This window comes from Corvus brachyrhynchos, unplaced genomic scaffold (genome assembly GCF_000691975.1).
Source record: "Corvus brachyrhynchos isolate BGI_N302 unplaced genomic scaffold, ASM69197v1 scaffold69, whole genome shotgun sequence".
NCBI classification, from domain to species: domain Eukaryota; kingdom Metazoa; phylum Chordata; class Aves; order Passeriformes; family Corvidae; genus Corvus; species Corvus brachyrhynchos.
In genome coordinates this window covers 3,026,997-3,048,464 of record NW_008240228.1, presented here as the reverse complement: position 1 = coordinate 3,048,464, position 21,468 = coordinate 3,026,997, and the positions used below count along the sequence as shown (strand labels likewise).

The 21,468-nt window shown below is 43.2% G+C and overlaps 1 protein-coding gene and 1 long non-coding RNA gene across 4 annotated transcripts in view; one reads left to right on the top strand and one right to left on the bottom strand.

The window, feature by feature from the left end:
* Positions 1–21,468, top strand: part of PLCB1 (phospholipase C beta 1) — a 243,390-nt gene that overhangs the window by 184,109 nt on the left and 37,813 nt on the right. For both annotated transcript variants that reach the window (XM_017745250.1, XM_017745251.1), the window contains exons 26-30: positions 1–63; positions 2,175–2,251; positions 2,342–2,431; positions 4,616–4,673; positions 5,663–5,749. In XM_017745250.1, the coding sequence (XP_017600739.1) occupies positions 1–63; positions 2,175–2,251; positions 2,342–2,431; positions 4,616–4,673; positions 5,663–5,749 (375 nt within the window). The remainder of the gene's footprint in view (positions 64–2,174; positions 2,252–2,341; positions 2,432–4,615; positions 4,674–5,662; positions 5,750–21,468) is intronic.
* The window catches only part of LOC108449351, a 101,885-nt gene continuing 80,438 nt past the window's right edge, over positions 22–21,468 (bottom strand). Inside the window, exon 4 of one of the 2 annotated variants that reach the window (XR_001865517.1) lies at positions 22–353. This is a non-coding gene — a long non-coding RNA (uncharacterized LOC108449351). Of the gene's footprint in view, positions 354–18,180; positions 19,008–21,468 lie in introns of those variants that run through there. The other variant, XR_001865516.1, reaches the window with a different exon arrangement.

Here is a 21,468-nt window from a genome sequence, read left to right as displayed (position 1 = left end):
CTGAACCTCAGGCAGGAGCAGTATTACAGTGAGAAGTACCAGAAACGAGAGCACATCAAGCTGGTAGGTTTGTGGTGTCAGGGTCGGGGTGAGCACTGACGGCACCAGGACAAATTCTCATCACCTGGGGCTTTCTCCTACTTGGAGTCCCTTTCAGAGCTTCACTTCCCTGAGCTCTGCTGCAGCTTCAAGGGGCTGTTGTGTCACTTTGTCACTAACACTTCCAACAGCTTGGAAGGCTTTGGGTGGAAGGCACAAAGGCAACAGGATTACTGCTACCTTTGGTTACATAACTCTGGCTTTACTGCAGCTTTTGGATGATGTTCCTGTTTTGTTCTGCCACTGTTTCCAACCTGAAACACACAGGGAGGCAGGATTAGCCAGAAAATGAATCGAAACACCATGAAAACAGATTCAAACGTTCCCCAGGACAGAGGGTTGTGCCAAAGAGTGCTCCTGTGGCAGATGAATGCTTTAAGGGGACGCAGGACATATTCTGTATATGGTGAAGAAATAGTTTGCATTCATTGGTCCAAGCCAAGCTTTGTTTTTACAGCTGGAGTCTGGCTGACAACTACAGCATGATCATAGGCCCTCTAAGCTGAAATAGAGGAGCTTGGGCAGATGGAAGCTGATGCTAATGGATGTTCTTAGGCAGGAATGACATTTTTAAAGGGTGTTATGGGAGTGCAAACTCTTCCTCAACTGCAAACAACTCCCTCTTGCATTTTTTTCTATTACCTGACATTTTGCTTCACTCCCGTTGGGTGAAGTGATTTTTCTCCTCTGCCCTGCCACCCAAAAAGAGCAGGTCAGAGGAGTGATTTGTGTGTGGATATTGCTCAGCAAGGCCTCTGCACAGATTCATTCCTGTGGATCAGCACAGAGCTGCGGCTCCCAAGTGGTGCCATGTTTTTCCCCATCCCTGTGTGAATCACAGCTACTCCAGGGTGCCTGTAGGGACACAGTTACCTGCACCACAGGGGGACAGTCCCCATCCCAGTAACAGCTGGTGGCTTCATTTCAGAGATTTGAATTTTTATAAAAAAGAACCATTTTAGACCCACATAGTTGGGCTTATCTTGTGAGGTAACTCATTTCTCATTCCAAAATGGGAAATGGCATTTCTCAAAGCAAAGTTACATTTCTGGCATTATCCAGTTAGGTGGTGGCAGAGCAAATTCATTTTTTAGCACAGAACTTTCAGGTAGTTTTCTCTCTGAGCTGTGCAGGAGTTAATGTTGCAATTAAAATTTGCCTTTCAGCTGAGAGGTTCGTTCTGATGGCTTTCTTTTAGACAGGAGCCTATTGTTGGTACCTCTCTGCTTTTATCGAAGGAATGAAAAGTTGGATCAGACCAGCTATGCCTTGTTATACATTCCTGGTTCATCACCCTGAGAGGGTGATTTTACAAAATCAGACTTAAACTAGAAGGGTGATCAAACTGAATGGGTCCCATTTCCCACTTCATTCACTGTTCATTGAACTGGCACAGACGCTCTGCCCATGACTGCTCTCCTGTCAGCATCCCCACCACAGGTGTGGCTTTTGTTACTGGTTTGGGCACCAAAGAGATGGACCCACAGCAGATTTCAAACCAATGACTCAGATCTTTTTCATTCTGTGATCAAAATGTAGGTTATGCTTCTCCGTGCTTGGCTTTCATAGCTGTCATGCCTGAATTTTCAATGTCCCCCTGACCACCCTGAAATCCAAACCATTCCTTGTAATAATCCTCATTACAAGAGGGATGTTTTCAGCCCTCACAGAAAGCCTTGAATGTTCAGTGACACAGGAATTCAGTTTGCAATTAGCATTGTGTAAATTCAATTCGTGACCCCTTATGATTTATCACAGGCATTTTCATTCCTAGCAAAGGTAAAATACTTGAAATATATTTTGGTTTTACATTTAATATTGTGAAAGTGTATCACCTTGATGTACAGAGAAGTAGCAGTTTCTGGGTGAGTTGGATATGCACCAGTCTGGCTGAACTCCACAAGTTAATAATGTGTTTACACTGATAATAATGTTTACTGACTTTTGATCGTCGGTAATTAATCTGGGAATGGCGTAACACTGCCATGTCTGCTGCAGACTTTTGAGGAAATTTAGCTGCGTCTATGATATTTAGCTGAAAATACGTATTTTTTTTTCTTGGGATTTTTTTTTAGCTAATTCAGAAGCTGACAGATGTAGCAGAGGAGTGTCAGAACAACCAGCTAAAGAAACTGAAAGAAACATGTGAAAAGTAAGTGCTGTTCCCTTTATCATTGATTGCTGTTCCTTGTGAGATTTGTTTAGATACCTTTTGAACTTCCCTTTATATTTTATATTTTAGAGAAAAGAAAGAACTGAAGAAAAAAATGGACAAGAAGAGGCAGGAGAAGATCACAGAAGCAAAGTCCAAGGATAAAAATCAAATGGAAGAGTAAGTCTATCCCTAGATCCATATCCTTATACAAGATTTTTCACAGCTGGTAAATCAAAGGAAGGTGTCGATGCGAAATACAAGGCAGGCTTTAGTCAGGCCTCACCAGAGTCCTTTCCCTGATAATAATTTCATTCCCTGGGGCTAATGCAGTCGCCTGTTCCATGAGCAGGGAGAGCCTGGGCCAGAAGCAGAGGTGCTGTTGTGGGGAGTGGGGATGTTCCTGGGAGCACCTGATGGAGCAGTTCCCCAAAATGCTGTTCATCCAGGCACTGTTCCTCTAAGTACAAATAGCTTTAGTGCTCCCGTTCCCGCGGGGTTTGATTTCATTTTAACTTGGATTTCTATTTGTGAGTTGTCTTTCCTTCTTAACTCCATTAAGGCTGCTCTCCAGAAGAAGTGGCCACACCACACTGGGAGGTTCACTCTGCTTTTGGGATAAATTCCCCTCAGACACTGCTAATGATCCAGTGACGGTGGCACTCTGGGGGGGTGACAGGGGAAAGCTGAGCTCTGAGGGTGCAGTGGCCCTGCGCAGGCACAGCAATGCTAAATCCATTTATGCACCGCCAGACAACACAAACTGTACTTGTGCAAGTTGATTATGTTCTTCCCAAGGGCACAGGATCTCGGTTTGTTTGTCCTCCTTCATTTGTTTTGGCAAGCAGCTCCAAAAGAAAATGGAGCATTTTAATCTTGCACTGCTATTCTTGTTACCAGTCTTTACTTTAGAGCAGTTAAAAATACAAGAGAAACAAACAAAACAAAACAAAAAAAGAAACCCTCTAATGTTTGAGGTTTACCATGTAACAAAGGCATAACTGTGTTTGGTTTTCTGCAGGTAAAAGGGTTGATAGAGGTTTTGGAGCCTCTCAAGAGAGAATCTGTGTATTTGGTAACACTGAAAGGAAATCACACACACAGTGAAGTGTTTCAGGTAGTTTAAGAATCAACACATTAAAAATTTCAATAAACATCCTATTAAATAAAAAAAGATGAGAATAATTTATTATGAAAAAGAGGGAGAAATACTTAATATGGTTAGAGCTGGTCAGAGGGCATGGAATTCATATTAGAAAAAAGCAGTTGGCCATTACGGAAATGCTGCAGCAGTAAAAATCAATTGCAGTAGGAAATGATTTGCTGAGAGGTAAATGAGGCACTAGTGAGAAAGGCTCAGGGACAGACAAGTAGCAGTTCTTTTCTCCTTTCCTTTTCATTTTTTCCCTCATTTTTCCCAAGGACTTTCCTCTGTCAGGCTTTTCAAAGAGCTCTTTGGAGAGGTGAGATGGGAACTCCATGGGGAAGTCAGCTTTCCCCCTGTGTCTGTGACACAGCTTGTCCTCACTCTGGGAGTAGGGCAGAGAGGAGTGAGACCTTCTGGTGAATCCCTTTTGAATCACTCTGGCTACACTGTTGTTCATCTAAAGCTTTTACATAAATTTGGGAAAGAATATTGCACAGAGATAATAATCCATTGTTTTAATTGTTCTTACTTAATGTTTTTACACCCACCCAGGGCTTGCCTAAACCCACGTGATTTTAGTGCCACCTGAGGAGCAGTTCACTGGTCTTGGCTGAGGCAATCAGTGATTTGGAGTAACTGTCCTGCAACTGGTTGACTGAAGTAGCCACAAATTGTTATTTTATGTGCATTTACCACTTTGGGCGTCTTGTGTTCAGCCTCTGACCGATGGTTACCAAATAACTGGCTCAGAGAGTGACATAAAGTTCCATTTCCCTGAGTTCAGCTCTGCCTGGGGGCCAAGCCGTGCCTGCCCTGCTCCTGTGGGAGCTTTGTCCCTGCATGTCACCAGCAGTGCCTGCTCTGGCAGAGGCTGTTCCTCTGCCACACCGTGGCACTGTGCCTCTGCTCATGGCGCTGCAGCTCCCACACTGACATTTGAGACTTTGGGAACACCACCAGCACTTGGAAAACGTGGCATTACCCTGTGGGAAAAGCCTGCTGGGGGAAGAGCAGGGGGATGTTGTGCAGTTCATGGGGAAGTTTGAGCCTTTCATGTAATAAAGGTGTGGCCTGGTACAAGGACCAGATCAGAGAGTGCAGAAAAGTTAATTAGGTGGGTCCTTAAACATGGCCTTGATTTGGCAAAGAGTTGCAGGGGGTTAAAATACATTGGTGTGATGTTATCGACTCAATAACTCGTGGAATGCTTCCCCCAGGGAGAAGACGGAAATGATCCGGTCCTACATCCAGGAGGTGGTGCAGTACATAAAGAGGGTATGTCAGGCCAGGGGTTTATTCTGCACCTGGGGGGATAAAATGTCACCTTTCACCTTTTAGATTATATTCAACTGCAGATTCTAAGCTTCAGCATAAAGATTCCACACCTGCTGACTTTTAGCAGATGCAGTGTAGACTTTGCTTCACATTCCAGTTAAAGGAAAACTGGGATTTCAGAGAGCTCCTCATTAATTGTTAGTCAGCATTTGGGGGATGGTGCTGAGCAGGGCAGATTTTAATACAATTTCATCTCTGAATATCCTGTGTGTATTCATGGAAAATGCACCCATTTTTTAAATGGGCTTGCTGCTGTGTGCTGAATGCAAAGATTGCATAAGGAAAGTCAATGAACTTTTAATTGCAGAGTATATTTTAACTTTAATTGCGTTTGAACAGTTACTGAAATGTAAAAAGCATTCTGTGAGTTCTGTAAATACAAATCAAAGAATTCCATTACAGTTGTTAGCTTTTCTGCAGCTGCAGGTGGCTCACACTGGGCTGAAATTGTGCACTGCAGTGCTTTGGGGTGTGAAATCACTATGGAATGTATGCAGCCACTGAATTCTCCTCTAAATTTCAATGCAAAGGTAGTTAGGTTCAAAAGTTGGCCCGTTTTTGCTTAGAAAAGCCTTGATTTAGGAAGCAACCTTAAGAATTAGCAAATTAAGTAGGTTTTATGTCCGAGTGCATTATTAAGCGAAGCCCAAGATTTATAATTTAATAACATTAGAAGTCTGCAGTAAGTCCTTTAGGCATTTCTGATCCTCAACCTCAAGTATGAAGTCTGAGGTTTCATGTCCACACCCAACTGTTGAACAGTCGTGCTCAGTGATGCTTGAGGCAGTGGTGTGTGATTTTATATTGGAATTGTTCATAGTTTCGATGATAATGTTTTAATTTTGATGGGTGGAATGTTTGTTGGGTAGGAGGTGGGAGAGTGAGGATGTGCAAGCTCTGAAAAAAGATTCTCTGCTCTTTTCTGACAGCTAGAAGATGCTCAGAGTAAAAGGCAGGAGAAACTTGTAGAAAAACACAAGGAGATCCGTCAGCAAATATTGGATGAAAAGCCTAAGGTAAAGAGTTTCTGAACATATGTTACACTGCTAAAATTGTCCTTCAGGAGAGAAAGAGCTCTTGCAGCAGGTAGGCTGATGTTTAAACATGAGAGAATCCATTGACAGCATCAGAGCCACGCTCACTGAGACTCAGGGCGAGAGAAGTCAAGCAGCAGCCTGGTGTGGGCACCACATCAGGTCCAGATGGGGGATGAGGGTTATTTTTCAGTACTCTGGTTGTTCAAAAGCTCTCAGTGTTAAAAGGTGCTGTGGCCAGCAGAGTGTGCCCTTCCCTCCCCTGTGCCTGAGCTGCACAGAAGCAAAACACAGTTCCCACTAAAGGAAAAAGAGATATCTCCTTAGCATGCTGTCCCCAGGTCCTGGTGTCCATCCAGCAGGATGGGTTTCTGTGGGAAACAGCACTTTTTTACAATAATAGTGCTTTATATTCTACCTTGCTTGCTGGATTTCCTCTATTTGATTTAATGCACTGCATCTACACGTAACATTTTGGAATGCATGTCTTGATCCTTAAGCCTGGGGGCTCACTCTTGCTCCAAGTGGAGCTGGTGGCAGTTTTGCCACCAACTTCAGTGGAGAAGGTTCAGAGTCCTGCACTTGTTCTTGATCTTCCTGTAGGAAAACCTAGGTATAATCAGACTTCCACATGGAGGGAGACTTGTTAGCAGCAGCGTTCCAAGTGTAATTCTTCACAGCCCACTGTGTCATGTCTGCTTTCATTTTTTCTGCTCTTGCTCAAATGTGTGTCCTTGGCTTCAGTTCTCATTCCTTGTCTGTGTCCACAGTCCCGAAGGTTCTGTGCCTGTATTACAGCTTGAATTCTAGCACTGGCTGTGAGTTAATCAGTGTTTTCATGTCATCTCTGTGAAGTAGCCAGAGAATAGATTAGGCTAAGGGCTGAATAGCCAGAAGTTTACAATAGTTTGGGAAAATAAAAATGTTTGCACTTCCAATTTTCTACTCATCTTTTTAAAATCGTGTTTATAAATAAGCTGGAACTTTTTGATGTTGTGGGTGTCTGGGTGTAAAGACTATACATATTATTATGTTTTATCTTTGGTGCTGTAGGATCATGCGTTTATCAGGCTTGTGAACTGGAATTTAAACACTGGAATTTAAAATTCCAGAGAATAATCAGTTAATGCTTCTAACACCAGCTTGTTTGGGATCCTTGGGCTCTTGGTTACTTCTTTTTGGCTGTGTCCTTTCTTCTTTTTTTCTTGCTTTTTATTTTTAATTTATTGATGTACTGAGGAGTAGCATAAAGTACTGGAACTTTGTCACTGAGGACTAGAGCTGAATTTTGGAAGGTTGTGCTGGGCCAGCTGTGTTTGACTCTTCCATCAGTTCTTTCTGCCTGGCACGGAGCAGCTCCAGATCCCTGTCACCCCCTGCCTCTGGCCACAGTGCCAGCTCCTCACCCTGCCCTCTCCATGCCTCCTGAGACAGCCTCTGCAGGGATGTGCTCACAGGGCCTGGCTCCAGGGCTTTTTCCCTTTCCCACACACTGAAACGGGCACTGTGCTGAATTTATGATGTTAGTGCCTCCTGCTTGCATGAGAGGGTTTAGGGAAAACATGATTACTCATTTTATTAAGTCTCTTTTTATGTTTTGCTCTGTGTCCATATTTCATACCCATATTTGCCTCCTCAGTGACGGGGTGGATGGTATAAAATAGATCAAATGATTTCCCAGCTGAGCAGAGCTGATGTGTTTTCTGCAGGCAGCAGCCTTTCTGGGGGCTGCTTTTTCAACAACCCAGGCTCTCCTGCTTCAAACACCCACTGAAATTTATGCTGGCTGTGTTAAAAGGCTTTTCTGGCAGCCTCAACTCGGCCCCAAACAATGAGTTTAATATATTAAGAGGGAAAGAATTTTCCGTATTCTCCCCAATAATTCCACTGGAGACAGATCTGCTGTCATCCATCACTGCCCTTTCGTTATTTATTCGTGCCTCACAGTTTGTTGTGTTCTGACTCTGCGCACAGAGCTCTTTCCCAGCCCCGAGGATATCGTGTCACCAAGTGTTGCCAACACACTGCCACAACCTCTCACTGTTGGCTTTCCTCAAAGTATGAGTTTGCAGCTTCCTCTCTTGTGGTGTGCATAGGGCACCAGGAGAAATTTTGCCTTAGAGTGCTGTCATTTTAGACAACAGGTTTTAGAAACTGCACACACTGGATGCAAAGTAGTTCCCTGTCCTGGAGGCTCTTCTGTTTTGTTTTGTTTAAAATACCATGTGTTTAGCTGAGAGTGCTTAACTCAGGAGTGATTTAAACCCTTAAGCTCTGCCTCTCCCTCACATCTATAATTTCTTTCTAGTGTTTGCATGTGAGACTGTTCTGCAGCTTTTATTTGCAGGTCTATTGTATTAGAAAAAGGTTTTTTGCTCCTATGAGAGTTGGAGACTTCCTGAACTGATACTTCTAGGCAAAAGGTTGGAAACAGCTTCTTGTGGTCCTGCTGGAGTTAGGGCAGGCATTGGCTTTAGTGGGCCCAAAAGGTCGTTCTGTGTCTGTGTGGGTGATGACAATATCTTTGTGACAAACTGAGTGTTACAACCAGGTCTGTGTCTGTAGGGAACCAGACCAGCCATTCCCACACACATGCTTGGGGGAGGAGACTATCACCTGTTAAGAAGTCAAATGCTGCCTTGACTCTGGGTAAAAACTCCCTAACTTGCTATTTTAGTGAAATCTTAAGGGAAACAAAGTTGATTCCCTCCTGCTGCTTTTTCCTAACAGCATCATTACCAAGCTAGGCCATACTGTATTTTCTTTTCTCTCACTACTTGTTTTCTCCTACATTATCTACTGGCAGCTCTATATCAGCAACAACTTGTATTTTCTTTCTCTCCCATTCTACTGCTTTGTCTCCTCCTCTTAGTCACTGATACACATTAAGCTTGTCCTGTCCTTATCTCCTTCCCCTTGGGCATCTCTCCTGCCTGCTGTGGAGGCTGCTGCAGACAGCAGCTCTGTGCACTGCATTATGTCAGAGCGGGGTGTGATTTTGGATCCTGCACTCCAGCACGTCTGGCACACGACATCAGAGCAGAGAGAGCATCAAGGATGGGCATGGCCATGGCATCTCAATTGCTTTGTCCTTGACAGCTTGTGCATCAAATTAAACAGGAATCAAGTGCCTTTCCTTCCCCCTGCACCCTCGCCTCCAGTTCTGTTGTAATTACAAAAATCAATACACGTGAGACATGACAAGGAATTAATTATTTTTCTGAGAATCGACTCAGTTACAGTAAATAGACCAACGCATCCTCTAATTGGAATCAATGAGACTTTTGTTATCCATGCTCGTGGGTCAGAGCTACGCTTAAATCTCAGTGTAATACTGAGACTCCTGTGCTCTTGCGCCCAGCTCCTGCTCTCAGCTGAGTTGTCTGGATTCTTTTGGCTCCAGTGGACCATGTTCTTACAGCCCCAGTTGCCAAGGAAGGGGTAACTCCTGTGGTTCCTCAGTTTGCAGCCCATGTTTCTGCTCACAGCTGCTCCACTCTTCACAACCCCAGTGTAGCCAAGGCCTGCCAGGTGGTCTGGGCTCCTGGAGGGATGTGGGAGATGGCACAACGCAGGGTGGGGCTTTGTGGGAAAAGGTCCCACAGATCTACAGAGGCACCAGGAGCTGTGCAAACTTAGAACAAAGTGTTGCATCTCTCTGGTCTTTCAAGTGAATGAAGAGAATATACAGCCTTAAGGCATGAAATTCCTTTTTCTCTTCAAAAAATGGAATGAAAACAATTTTTTAAAATTATAAATCTGTTCTTGTTAATGGAAAATACAAGCACCTGATGCATACTAACTTTTATACATTTATTTTCTCCCAGTTTGGCACCTGTTAATAATTGCACCCTGTGGGAGTTGACACTTCCACGTCCAATCAAAAATTAATATTAACACTGTACCTGAAAAACAGAATGATACATAGTCAAGTTGCAGAGCAAATGAACAAGATGCTGATCTTTCACAGCAGTAGAGCCTCTCGAAACTGTGAGGCTGCAGCTTTGGTGCTTTAGGTGAAACTCTGTGGTCACCTCGTGCAGGTGATGCTGTTGTGCAGGAGGGTCAAACAGCAAATGTGTCCTGCAGCACTTCTAGAAGGTATTTCAGCTGCCCTCAGCACTCATCTGGAAGGGAGCAGCCCTTAGGAACTTTGATGAGTATTCCAGTGTCGCTTCAGCTCCCTGTTAACTCACAACAACAATGCTCTGTCCACCACAATCCCCTTTTTATCCTTTACACCTCTGCAGGAAGCCAAGCTGTCTTTTGGGCAGGCTGCACTTAATTCAAACACTTCCAGATGCATTCCAGTTCAACCACAGGCAACTCTTCAAGAATTTTGGGGAAGGAGTTTGGAGGAAAAGGTTATTTCAGTTTACTGGGTTTCATGGGACTTTGCATTGCCTGGATTTGGACTGGACAGGGGAAAGTTGTCCTCCCAAAAAATGAGTATTCAGACTCATTGCAAAAAAAACCCCATAAAACTGATTTGATAGCCATTTGAAAAGTTCTTCTTTTATTTTCTCCCTGTTTAGGTACAATTTTCTTTTGTTAGTTCATTCAATTTTAACATTTCCAAAGTTTAAAAAGAAATCTGTCTTCAATCTGTGGCTGCTAAGCTAGAATGACTTATGGCATTATCTGCCAAAAAAGCAGAGAATTAAGAGGATTGAAGTAATTTACTCTTTGTTCCACCGTTCAGCTTTGGGTTTTGGTGCTTGTGTATTCATCAGAGAGAATAATGAAATACTTCTTTACCACATTAAGTGGGCAACAGCATGGAGAAATGAATGGAATTTTCATAGCCTCAGTGACCAAGAAATATTTAAAAGAAAAAAAATAAAATACAGAGTGAGATTTACAAATCTTCCCGTGACTTGATCTGGCCTCTTCCCACTTGTGGATCAGAGCTTGTGTTTAAATGTTGGGATGCAATATTCATGGCCCATTCCCTGCAGGATCTTGGCACTTTGCTCAGCACCTCTGAGCATCCAGCTATGACAGTGAGCCCAAACTTTGAACAGCTGAAGCCCTGATGGGTTTGTAACTGTATTGGTGCAGTTGCTAAGCAGTGCCCAGTTGCAGAGTATTATTTTGGGGAAGTTAGGGTGGTCCCTTTTTTTCTGTTTCTCCCAGTGGGATAAATACTGCAGAGTGCACTTTCAGCCTGTAAACTGAGTAGTAAATAATGTCGCTTCACTCGTTAAAAATAAATAGGCTGACCTTTATCCTATGCCAGTTTTATAGCAATAAAACTTCCTTAAGTTCTCTGAAGTGACTGACACGTCACAGGCCTGAGATCAAAAGAATTCAGTCCAGTAACAGGGTGCTCAAAGGATTATTTTCGATTTAGGCCTTGCTTGTTTACGTTTTTCTTCACAAATCCACATTTTAAATGGTTGTTTATTTTTTCCAGCAGAATAAATGTTGCAGTGTGAGAAATGGGTATCAGGTCACAAAAGATACATCTAACAATTTGAGGTGATATTTATTGTGTTAATTGAATGTCTTCAGTGTTACTCTTACACATACATGTTCTTGGAAACATTAACTTTTAAATCAACAGCATCACTTTCCAGTGTGAATATGCAGAATGCTTTTAAATTTTTTTTATTGAATTCTGATAGCACTTTCTTTTAAATAAAAATGTCACAAGCTCAAGTAGGAAGAATGTAAATGTAAAGAAATACTTTGATGAATGGGACACATGGAAAAATATGATAAATTTAAATTGGAGTTTATTGGTAGAGGGAGAGATTTTTCTCACATGGGTCATGGAGACCGGAAGCCAGAGAAAATCCTGGGTTTGCTCTGGAGCTGCCATAAAAGGGAAAATAAATTAATTGAAAGGGCAAAATTCTTTCAGTTTTGCAGTCGTGTATCAGCAGGAACGTGACCAAGTTACCAGTGTCACTGGTGATTTAAAGATACTGGTGAAGGCAAGCGTGTGGTCCGTAATGAAGGGCATGTGGCAGCCAGACCTGGTTTGTGAAGGTTACTGAGACGTTCCTGGATAACATGCTAATAAATGAGAACTGCGAGGGTGGTGGTGGTTTGGGGTTTTTTTAAGAAAAGTGATTTTAGAATCCAGCTATGCTCTGTGGACAAAACAACTCACAGAAAATTACTTTTTAAAAAAGGTAAAAAAAAGGTGAGAATTCTTCCTGCAAAAAAAGAAACCTCACAGATTTTTTTTTTTCTGATTTGCAAAAGTGAATCTGTTCTGTATTGTACCTATCTCAGATAAGCACATTTCTCGTGTCCTAGGCCACTCTGATTAGTTGGTTAATTGGCCTTCCTGATACAAAAAGGATGAAATCCAAAGCGGAGCTGAGACTCTCCTGCATTCCCAGCTGTTCCCCAGGGTGTCCAGCTTTGTGTGACACAGCCAGCACCTCGAGAGGCCCCTGCTGCTCAGGAGCTCCCCATGGCTGGAGGCAAAGCAGAGGGAACTCCCCATTCCCAGAGTCAGAGGCAGCATCCCCCGGTTCTCTCCCCACTCAGCAGAAGGTGCAGCTGCAGCCGGGGCAGTCCTGCCTTGGGACAGTGCAGGGGTGAGAGGCAGAGAATGGGCTGGGTTGGAAGGGACCTTAAACCACCTCATTCCACCTCCTGCCATGGGCAGGGACACCTCCCACTGGGCCAGGTTGCTGGAATCCAGCCCGGAATCCAGCTTTGCATCCAGCACCGGCCGTGGCAGCACAAGGAGCGTATCCACCCTGCTCCTCACCACCCCTGGTGGCTTCTGCACAGTCCTGGAGGTGCTGGGTGGCAGCACACATGAGCCCAGCTGTGTGTGACTAATGAGCAATAAAGGAGTCGTTATTTACCATTATGCAGATAAAAAATGTGTGTTCCCAGCTCATGAAAGCCCAGTGCTGTGAGGACGATCAAACTGAGGGAACAGACCCTGTTCCCTTGGAGCTGGGTCATTGTTCCAGAACAACCCCCTGTGCAAACAGACCCACTTGTTAAAAGCAAGGAAAGTGCTTCATTTGTAGGGTAACAGATTTCACAATACTGCACTACTTTTCTAATTCTTAATTTGAGTCAGAAAGCAGATCAGTTAAAAGGAGAAAAGGGAAGTCGTGAATTGCTATTAAAATGATCAGCTGTGTAGTAAACACCAAAAACTGAAAACTACCTTTTCTCCCTTTGTAACACAGTCATAGAATGGTTTGTGTTGAAAGGTTCCTTAAAGACCATCCAGCTCTAACCCCCTGCCATGGGCAGGGACACCTCCCACTGTCCCAGGTGGCTCAGAGCTCCATCTAGCCTGGCCTTGGACACTTCCAGGGACCCAGGGGCATCCACAGCTTCTCTGGGCAGCATCCAAACTTCTCTGGACAAGTATAATTTCCATAAGCAGACCTAACTTCTAATTTTAACATTTGTGAATAGCTGATGCCTCTAAAAAAAAGTGAACTTCCTATGCAGAGAGCAGTGCAGTGTGTGTCTGCATAGACTGAAGATAAAACTGGGGAAAAGGTGTGAAAAATGAATATATAGCTTCTTTCTGCAAAGTCGAGTTCAGGATGAAAACATTCTTGGGAGAGCACGTTTTCTCTGCAGAAGATGCTCCTCTAGGTACTACGTGGTTAAGGATGACAAGAAAATGCCACCCTGGAGTGAACAGTGTAACACTGAAAGGCCCCTTATGTCTCCTCTGTGGCCTCTCAAATGCTTCCACCTGCACTGTCCCATTCCCTGCCCAACCACAGAGCTCCTGTGTTGGGGTTAGGGCTGAATGCCAGCTGTCACTCAGTCCCTGCACTCCTGTGACCCCCTCCTGCCCTCCCTGTCCTTCCAAATTGATTGCTTTCCACAGCAAAAATTCCCAGAGCGGCGACAGGTGGCCAGCCAGGTAGAACTGCCTGTGAGAGGAAAGAGCACAGAACTAACTGGTGTGTTAACATTGTGGTCTCTGAGGAGAAAACAACTGAAAGCGATGCTAAAAAATTTAAGAAGCCAGGGACTGCAAACGTTTTGTGTCAGGTTGTTTAGCTTAGACTGCACAATATTTAAACCTGCCCAGAGAGGTCTGTGCTGTGGAAATATTTGTGATTCTGCAAAGGCAAGTGCTTTGCATGCTAAATCTCAGGGAGCAACAGGGCATCACAAGCTGTTGACTCCCCTTCCTCTCTTCATGAGCTAGGCTGGCACGCCAGGAAAACCCATGATAAAACACGGGCTGCATTATGCATGGGGTGTGCACAGATAGTGTGTTTGGAATGCATGGCAGCACACAGAGCCACTTCACAGTGCACACACAGCACCATGGACACGCTCATCGCTCTCAGACTGAGCCAGAAACGCCACAGAGGCACAACCAAGTACTCCTGTGCTCATCATTACAGCAACAGCAGCAACATATTTCTTAATTATCAGACCTTCAGTGCACCATGACAAATGGCACGAGATTCAGTTTGACACAGCTAATAGAAAAGTGTTGAAAGAAATATGAATGCTTAGTATGTGAATTCATTAGAGAGATGCTTTAAAATGCATGAAATGGGGGGAAAAATGTGTTCTTTAATGAACAGAGAAATAAAACCAGTGGTCCTGCAAAGCTTGTAGTGTACGAAGAGCTTTGTGTATGCAAGTCATTTGTCAGGAGAGTGACAATGTTTTTGTGCAGAATCACCCTGCAAAGCAGAGGCACTGATGAAAATAATGCCGGGTGTCTGCACAGGAGGGAGTCGTGCAAGTCGCTTTAACTGTACCGTCCTGACAAGGTGGGTGATGGGTTCATCTTACACTGAGACCCTTTAGGATGATAAATGTACTGTTAGAAAGGGTAACAGAAATAAAAAAAAACTAGTGCTAGAGTTTCAAAACTGTACCTGATTTAAAGAGTGTATTAAAAATCAAGTCTAGCCTATTTTGGGGAAGGATTTTTCTTTTTAGAAACAACAAAAATAACAACAAGAAAATGCTGTTGTTTTGAGATGCAGTCTTTTTCCCAGGAGGTTAAGAGTACTGAGCTTGGTAGGGGAAGCAAGCCCTGCACATTCAGAAGGGAGAGAAAGTGGCAGGGAAACATTTCAGCCCCGTTTCCACGTTGTTTCCCGTGCTGCGTGGGTGAGCTTTCAAAGGTCTGGCAGCCCTCTGGAGTCAGTAGCAGCATAGCTGGGAAAGATGTTCCCTGGAAAGATTACTTTTCATTAAATTTCTCCTGTGACTCACTTGCAACAAATCAGCATTTTCTAACAGAGGAGTTCCACAGGGTTGCTGCAGTTGCATAATCCAGGAGCTGTGGGTGATGACAGTCCATAGGTTGGACTGGAGTGACTCAGTAAACTCCCATTATTCAGCCCTTGTTTGGAAGGAGGTGTTGCCAAGAGAATGTGGAGTGTGACTAAGCACCTCAACTGCAGCTCTGTACCTGAAAATGATCTCTTCTGTGGAGTCCCAGAGATGTGTAAGCTTTGTGTGGAGTAAATGGATGTGCCTGGGAAGGGGAGGCCTAATCCAGATGTGTTTAGATCGGGAGCCCCGACTCCAGAAGGGTCAAGGCAAAATTTAAACTTTTTAACATTATCTTTTAACATGGTAACCAAGTCTTGTAACACTGAGTTCGCCAAGTCATGGGGGTGGTGAAAATTCAAGATGTTTGTTCTTTTTACCTTACTCCCTAAAAGAAATGAAAGAAAAAGCCGTTTTGATGTTCACGTGCTAGAAGAATTCTTCTTTTTAAACTTACTGAGTATGGGCCAGGAAATCTCAACCTTGGTTCATTCAATCAACTTTGCAGCTCTCCAGATTGGCTCCTGGTTTATAGAAATGAAGTCATTCACTAAAGAGGGTTATCAGGCATAGTGTTACCCTGCTGATAATGGAAGGAGGTTTCTCAGCCTTTTTTATTTCTCCTTTTATCTATTTCCCCACTTTACTCCACTATTCCTTCTCTCCTACTTGTCCTTCTCCACCTTGCATCAAGCTTCTTTTCACAGTATGTAATTTCTTTCTCCTACTCTTTCTATAGGCTTTATTTACTTACGCTTCATCCTCCCTCTTCCTCTTTGCCATCACTTGCTGCTATTAAATTTCAAGGAGTATCTCCAAGTACCTGTGGGAATGGCGTCTCTTTTGGATTAAAAATCTCATTTGAAGGAGCAGCCTGAAGGGGAGAGGTGTTAAAGAGGTGCTATGACGTGGTCTGCATATTTGTGAGCTTCACTGGGGAAATCTTCCATCAGATAAGAGAGATGATACACAGGTTACAAAGATGTGTGGAAAATATCCCAGGCATAGAACAGCTCTGGTTCCAGAGACAGGGAGCTGCCTAATCCAGATCAGCCCACTTCAGAGTGGCTGGGCCACTTTCCCACTGCACAGGAGGCAATTTAGTCTCATTAGGCAGAGCCCAAGCTGAATATCCTGGGCACAAAAGCATTGGGAAAAGGCTCCCCACTGCTGTGCTTTTGTTTTCAGAGGGCCAAACACACACAAAGGATGTTTAGACAGTAAAGACTGAATTTCATCGAATGCAAAACTTCTTAGTTTATATTTTCAGCATGCCTAAATCTAAATGTCTTTATATCAAAATCCTTCACTGTATGTTTGAGGTTTTTTTTCCTTTTCAGACCTGATCAGCCATTCACACAGTCTTATTCATCATCAAAGACAGTCTCCAGTAATACTCTACATTTCCTTTGATTTCTTTCACTCATTTCTTAAAGCAAGGTGACTGCTGACAAGCAATTGCATGCCAGTTTTAGTGCAACAAACATCCTTGATTTATACATCAAGGAAGCCCAGACCTCACTTGGCAACAGAAACAGCCCTCAATTAGGAAGAGATAAAACGAGGAAAGCTGATTTCTGTGGTACCATAACATCATCCACTTTCTTTTTCCCTTGCAAAATGTGCTCTGCAAATGCACATTATAGAACAGACAAAATGTGTGTAGGAATGTGCAGATACCCTAAAGCACATCACAACAGCAAGGTTTTACAGTGCATCCGATAGCCAGTTACACTGAGAATTACATCTTCAAAGGTGCTGAATGGGCCCTCAGGTTTGTGATCCAGGACACTGATTCCTGGTCCCCACAGGGCAGTTCTGACATCTGAAGATTAATAAATGGAGCATTACTTAGGAGCCAAGCTGTTACCTCAGTAACCCCTCCTGGCCAGCGTGAATTTTAGTCATATTAGGAGGAAATGGAATAGATATAATCCCTTTGTTTATGTTGATGAATAAATGTGGTTTTATATATGTAATAGTAAATGTTTGATTATGTGTACATATGTGCACATGCTCACTAGCTAAATTAAGGACACGCAGATGCTATAGTTCTAGAGATTTAGTTTGATATGTACATTTTGGATGCATCTGTTAAACTACAGTTATTCACAGCCTTGCAGGATGGAAAATTCAGTATCATAAAATTATATTAGCAATTTCCAAACTGGCATGATCACCTCTCTGTTAATTATAGTGTGATTCAAACCTTTTTTTTTACTTTCTTTCTTTTTTTTCTCCTGTCCTGTAAAATTGCCTGCTTAATATTCTGGTTCCCTTCTGGAAAGACAACAAATGGGGAACAAATTTTGCCTGCCCGTTGGGAGCCTTCCTTGGCTGTGAATGCAGCAAAATGGCACAAGGAAAGGGACCTCAGGCAATTGATGGGAATCAAAGGTTTGGTCAAGAGAAGGCAACACAGAACACTGAACTTGCTTTTCACAGCTCAGGAAGGAGCTGTGCTGGAGCATGTCTGGGGTAGCAGCTGAGCAGTGATTCATGCACTCATCTCCTTCCTTCCACCCTGTAGAAAACACAGAGTATCTGTGTACCAACCTTCCAGCTCCAGTAACACGAGTTACCATCATCCCTGCTTATCTCTCATGAAACTGCCCTCATGCTCCTTGAATTATATTAGGGCTTTGTTAGGTTAAGCACACTGGAAGTTTTGAGGTGTTCAGATAATAAGGGGTATATAAATGCAAATTACACAGTAAATATAGGAGGAAGTTATGGAGGGTTTCACTGAGCATTATTTGCTAGATAAATTCTCTTCTCAGCAAACTGCAGTGGCTCTTCCCTCCAAGGAGAGGCTCTTTGCAGTGCTTAACAGGTACCTGCTTCTCAGAAAGGGTTCAAACAGATTTATCTCCTCACCCCAAAGATTAACACATCGTCAGTAGTGACAGATTGCAAAGCAGAGAGATGGATTGGCAGGAGAGAAGACAAGTGAAGCATCAAAATGTCATCCTGCATTCATTATGTCTGTGGCTTCCCAATTAATGCAGAGAATCTCCTCTCTTAATGGAATCGTTACCTCTAGAGCTGCATAAACCATTCTGCCTAACACTGTTTATTTTTTCCCTCCTGTTCATTGTGAAACAAATGTTCCCTTTCTCCCCATCACATTCCTCTTCCATTTTTCTAATTGGAAATTTTTTTGCTTCCTGGGATTATCTGGATGCCTTTGTCTCCCCACCTGCCCCATCTGGTGTGGGGGATAGGGAAAGCTCCATCACTGAGAGCTTCTTGTACCAAAGTTGAGATTAACAGTGATAGTTTCACAGTTCCTCACTCTTTGTTGTGTTGATACAGTAATGAAACATTTTCTGTTCCTGCCCTGAGTTTTCTGCTGTATTCTGCTGTATTCTGGTGGGCAGCTCTTGCTCGTGCAGACAAGATGTACTGACTGCTTGCTGCCCCCATTGCGTAATTACTCTGTATCCACCATCCCTTGCTCAGCTGTAGAGTTGTGTAAGTACACTTACAGACTGATCAACACCCTCCAGTGATTTGAACTCCTGTGTTTTCCTTTGATTTTTATCTTTTCCTGAAGGGCACCCTCCCAACATTTTTATGTTCTTTACACATGGAGTACAAAAGCTTCGTAACGATCACCTTGGCTGTAATGCTGCTGTGTCAGTGCTCCCCCAGTCACCCCTCCCTCACCCATTTCAATCAGATTCACTCGCTGTTTGGTGTATCATAAAAAAATAATGTGACTTTCTAGCTCAGACAAATTGTTACATTTAGAGCTGATAACATATTGTGAGAAAATACATTTTGTATTGGTTTGTTGGGTTCATTGTCTGCCTCGCTTACAGATGATGTTATTCATTGTGCAGAGGGCACTGAGGAATGTTCTTTCTGTCCTGACTTGCTGATTGTTTTCCACCGAAAGCAGTGTTCTCCAGTAACTTTTGTGGTGGCTTTTCAGGTCAAGGCTTCTGTTTCTCCCTCTGAGAGCTGGGCAGTTATTGTCTGGTGCACAGGCCTGTGACAAGATGCAATATTAATAACACAGCAGGGAAAATCAAAAGTGTATTATTCATGTCCTGTGAAGAGTCACAGCTTGGCCTATGTTTTATATGAAAAGCTGCCTTCAGAGCAGTAACTGATCCCACTCCATCTTTTGTCTTACCAGATTTACATTTTCCTGAGCAAGTATTTGGATAAGATGATCTCTACTATCCCATACTCTGTGCAACCCACTGTTACTGTGATATGTGAACCACAAATTGCTCTTATTTAATACCTTCATTTCCCTCTCAGGAGTTCCCTCTCAGCAGACACAGGATTCCACTATATTCCTCAGCTGGCCTGATCAGCCATCCTATGCAGCTCTTGCTCCTCTTCCTGTCACTCACACTTGAGTCCTTCATCCACAAACCATAATTTTCCTGAGTGCCTGTGCAGTCCTGGCTCGTTAGTTACTACAAGGGTGGCTCTTGGGACACCAGCTCTCAGGGGAGCCTTCCCCAGCATCCTGTCAGGCTTCCCATCCCAGCTCAGGAGAAAAGGGAGCAATATCCGGCAGCAGTTCCACATTAAGCATTTCTTACTCGTTCCACTTCCTAGCTTTTAGAAATGTTTTAAACACTTAGCAGCTTCTGTTGCAGTTATGGGGGTCCTTAATATGCAATTAGATGCAGAATTTTGGGGCATTCTTTGTCTCTTGAGCCTGTTAATTAGTAAAGAAAATTTCTAATCCATCTTTTAACTGCCTCTTTTAACTGCCTCTTAACCAACTTTTAACCCACAATTGTATCATGTCTCCCCTCATTCTTTTTTGCCCTGTGTGTTGCACTTCCCTCTTTGATTCAGAATACAATGTTGGAATTTACACAAAAATGTTGTCCTTCACCTCCCTGTGACTCCTTAATTCCACTGAAATTGCATACTTGTTGTTGTTGGGTTTCAGTTTCTCTTATCCATCTGTAAAAACCTAGGACTCAATTCCCTGGAAGTGACATCTGGGGATCATTTCTGTGGAGTTATGTTCAGTTATGGCATTGATCCCTAGCAGTCCATTGCACATTGCAATGTTAATACTTGGGATCAGCTTGTGGCCTGAATAGAAAGTAGTCCTTTTTGGGGGCTCACCACTGAGACAGAACGTGGTAGTTTCCCTCTCTCCTTTACCTGCTCTGCAGCCATTTCTTTTCCAATGCATTTTCCTTAAGGATTTTCTGTCCCTGGCCTGTGCTTCCTCAGAACACTTAGCCAGAGGCACCAGACCACCCCGGTGCCTCAGTGAAGCTGCTCTGCCTTGTTCACAGAGCTCAGAGCAGCCTGAGCTTTCCCTGGATCTCAGCCCATCAAATGAAGCAGTTTCTCTTCTGAGCTGCCAGAAGTCAGGCTTTCCCAGTTTCCACTTTTTCCTTGTCCTTCCCCAATTTGTACTTTTTCACTGCCAAGCTCTCTTGGCAGCTCGAGGAGAAGTGCTGTTGAAACATCTCTGTTGTTACAGGCCCCATGGAGTGGTTTGGGTTTGCCTCTGTCATAATGCAGCAGCAGAAGAGTTTCAATCATTTTCAGGGTGTTCTTGATCCCTGCAGCTGGTGCTTCCTGTCTTGCAGGGATATCTGAACAGGCCACAGGGATTTCTCAAACAACAGTAACAGGGATGTGCCCACAGGAGAAGCAGTGTGAATGATGAAAATCTGCTGGAACAAGGAGACTGGATAAACAGCTCATAAATGGCAGCAATTTCTCCTGGTTTTTCTATTTCTACATAGAATATTTGATGGGGAGAGTGTTAATTTTTTTTTAATTAGTATTTGGAGATAGACGTTTTATCTTTTTTACTTTAAATCGCTGATCAAGCGCAATAATTTTCAAGCTGGTATCTGTCCTTTTAATACACTGAGCTTTCTATTTGTTGGTTTAGGCTACTATGCTTTAAAAACATCCAACATAACAAATCAATCTTTTAGAATAGTTGGGTATTTGGGCTTATTTAGACTGAAAATTTGATTTCTAACACCATAAACTAAAGAATATGGTGCATAATTCACCATGTAGGTCAGGTGGTCAGAAGTGCTTTGTTTTCCTAATGAATCCATCCTAGCATAGAGACCTGTAGAGTTCCTAAATAGAGAAAGGTAAAATTCTAAACTCAAACACCATCTTCGAAGTACTTCACTGAGTTTTGCCCTTTTGGAAATGTTACCTGTAATGACGTCCAGATTCTCCATGAGGTGTTACTGTAGTGTTCTGGATGTTGAATATTCACCCTTTTTATAATTCGAAGTTCAGCTGGTGTCATAAACAGCAGACAGCTGTGGGATGTAATCATCCCATTCTGCATTTCTGAAAGGCTTTATTTCATTTTAGTTAGTGGCTGAAATCATGCCATCCTCTTTTTCTCTTTTTTTTTTTTATTTGGTGGCATTCATGGGGCACTGATAGACATCATCAGTGTCTTTGCTGAAAATGGCTGTTACTTAACGTGT